Source organism: Propithecus coquereli, unplaced genomic scaffold (assembly GCF_000956105.1).
Source record: "Propithecus coquereli isolate 6110/MARCELLA unplaced genomic scaffold, Pcoq_1.0 Scaffold111, whole genome shotgun sequence".
Classification (NCBI taxonomy): Eukaryota; Metazoa; Chordata; class Mammalia; order Primates; family Indriidae; genus Propithecus; species Propithecus coquereli.
In genome coordinates, this window is record NW_012135081.1 from 1,941,073 (window position 1) to 1,942,902 (window position 1,830).

Genomic DNA, 1,830 nt, shown 5'->3' on the forward strand with positions numbered 1-1,830 from the left:
CAGAAAAAAAATCTCTGCATCTAAAAATTTTCAATGAGTCTAATTTTTCTAAAGTTATATAAATTAAATCTGTGAGAATATTTCTGTGTAGCAGTTTGGGAGGGATAATTACAAACTCATGAGAAAAATTATATTCAATTAAAACACACAAAGACACATATTTTGGCTTACTGGTAGCCAAAGTGTAAAAGGAAAAAAAGGTTACATAATTATAATCTGAAAAGAAGATACAGAAATGAAGCATTCAATTCTGAAGAGGATTTATTATGTGGGAATTGTATGATGCTAATAAAATGCTTTCTATTTGATCACATCCTATGGGCATTTCATTTAAGGGCTGAGTAGAAAGTATTAACACAAGTACAATTCAGTGAAAAGTGTTTGTGAGGAGCTAAATAATGTGAGCTATTCAGTGGCTTTCTGATGACTTAATTGGTGATTTTCACTAGGAAGTGAATGAATAGATTACATTTCTTAAGTATCACTTAAGTAAATAACATGTAATACATTTAACAGTGGTACCACTAGAAAGTAGAACTAAGAAACAAAGTATGAAGGAAGAAGAGTTATTTTCTATAAATAAATGCCATTTTATTTCCTTTACATATAATTCACCCAAAGTAGTCAACATTTATCAGTAGAACTATATTCAGACCTGTTTTCATAAATAGACTTTATGGGGTTTTTTTTTTTTTGCCACCTCTTTGAATTAGTGTATTGAATAACCTTATGATAGCTGTTTTCTCTCTTTGGTTAAAGTTGCCATTGCCCCAAATGGAGCCTTACAGTTGGCCAGTCCAGGCACAGATGGAGTACAGGGACTTCAGACATTAACCATGACAAATTCAGGCAATACTCAGCAAGGTACAACTATTCTCCAGTATGCGCAGACCTCTGACGGACAGCAAATACTTGTGCCCAGCAATCAAGTGGTAGTACAGAGTAAGTATGCTTACCTGTCTATATAAAGTGTCCCAAAGTCCTTTCAAAGATACTTATCAACTAACTCTTTTTCGACCATCCAGCTGCATCGGGAGATATGCAGACATACCAGATTCGTACCACACCTTCAGCTACTTCTCTGCCACAAACTGTGGTGATGACATCTCCTGTGACTCTGACATCTCAGACAACTAAGACAGATGACCCCCAATTGAAAAGAGAAATAAGGTTAATGAAAAACAGGTAGGTGGTAAAATCATACTGCCAGAATGGGCAATGTTTTCACAAATCTCAAAACATAACCAGGTGTTAACTGGAGCCGCATGCAGTTATGCGCCACATAATGACCTTTCAGTCGGTGATGGAGCACAAGTGCTATAGTGGTCCCGTAAGATTATAATGGAGCTGAAAAATTCCCATTGTATTGTTACAGTGCAACACATTACTTACATATTTGTGGTGATGCTGGTGTAAACAAACCTGTGCTGCCAGTTAGATGAAAGTAGAGCACATGCAATTATGTGCAGTACATAATACTTGATAATAAATATGTATTTATTTTTTATTTTTATTTTTTTTGAGACAGAGTCTTGCTCTGTCACCCTGGGTAGAGTGTAGTGGTGTCATCATAGCTCACAGCAACCTCAAATTCCTGGGCTCAAGCGATCTTCCCGCCTCAGCCTTCCAAAGTACTAGGATTACGCGTGTGAGCCGCCACGCCTGGCCCCCAATTGGCAAAAACTTTAGTCTAACCAGGAGTTGGTGAGGATTTGGAACAGTGAAACTCATATACTGCTATGGAAGCACAAATCGGTGCAACCATTTTGGAGATTGATTAGTCCTTTATCCTGTACAGTTGGCCTGGAAATGCTCTTTTACTCTGTGTAT

At 37.2% G+C, this 1,830-nt stretch overlaps 1 protein-coding gene across 2 annotated transcripts in view; it reads left to right on the forward strand.

The window, feature by feature from the left end:
• Nucleotides 1–1,830, forward strand: part of ATF1 (activating transcription factor 1) — an 80,105-nt gene that overhangs the window by 73,213 nt on the left and 5,062 nt on the right. For both annotated transcript variants that reach the window (XM_012651036.1, XM_012651043.1), the window contains exons 5-6: nucleotides 760–942; nucleotides 1,026–1,185. In XM_012651036.1, coding sequence (XP_012506490.1) covers nucleotides 760–942; nucleotides 1,026–1,185 — 343 coding nt within the window. The remainder of the gene's footprint in view (nucleotides 1–759; nucleotides 943–1,025; nucleotides 1,186–1,830) is intronic.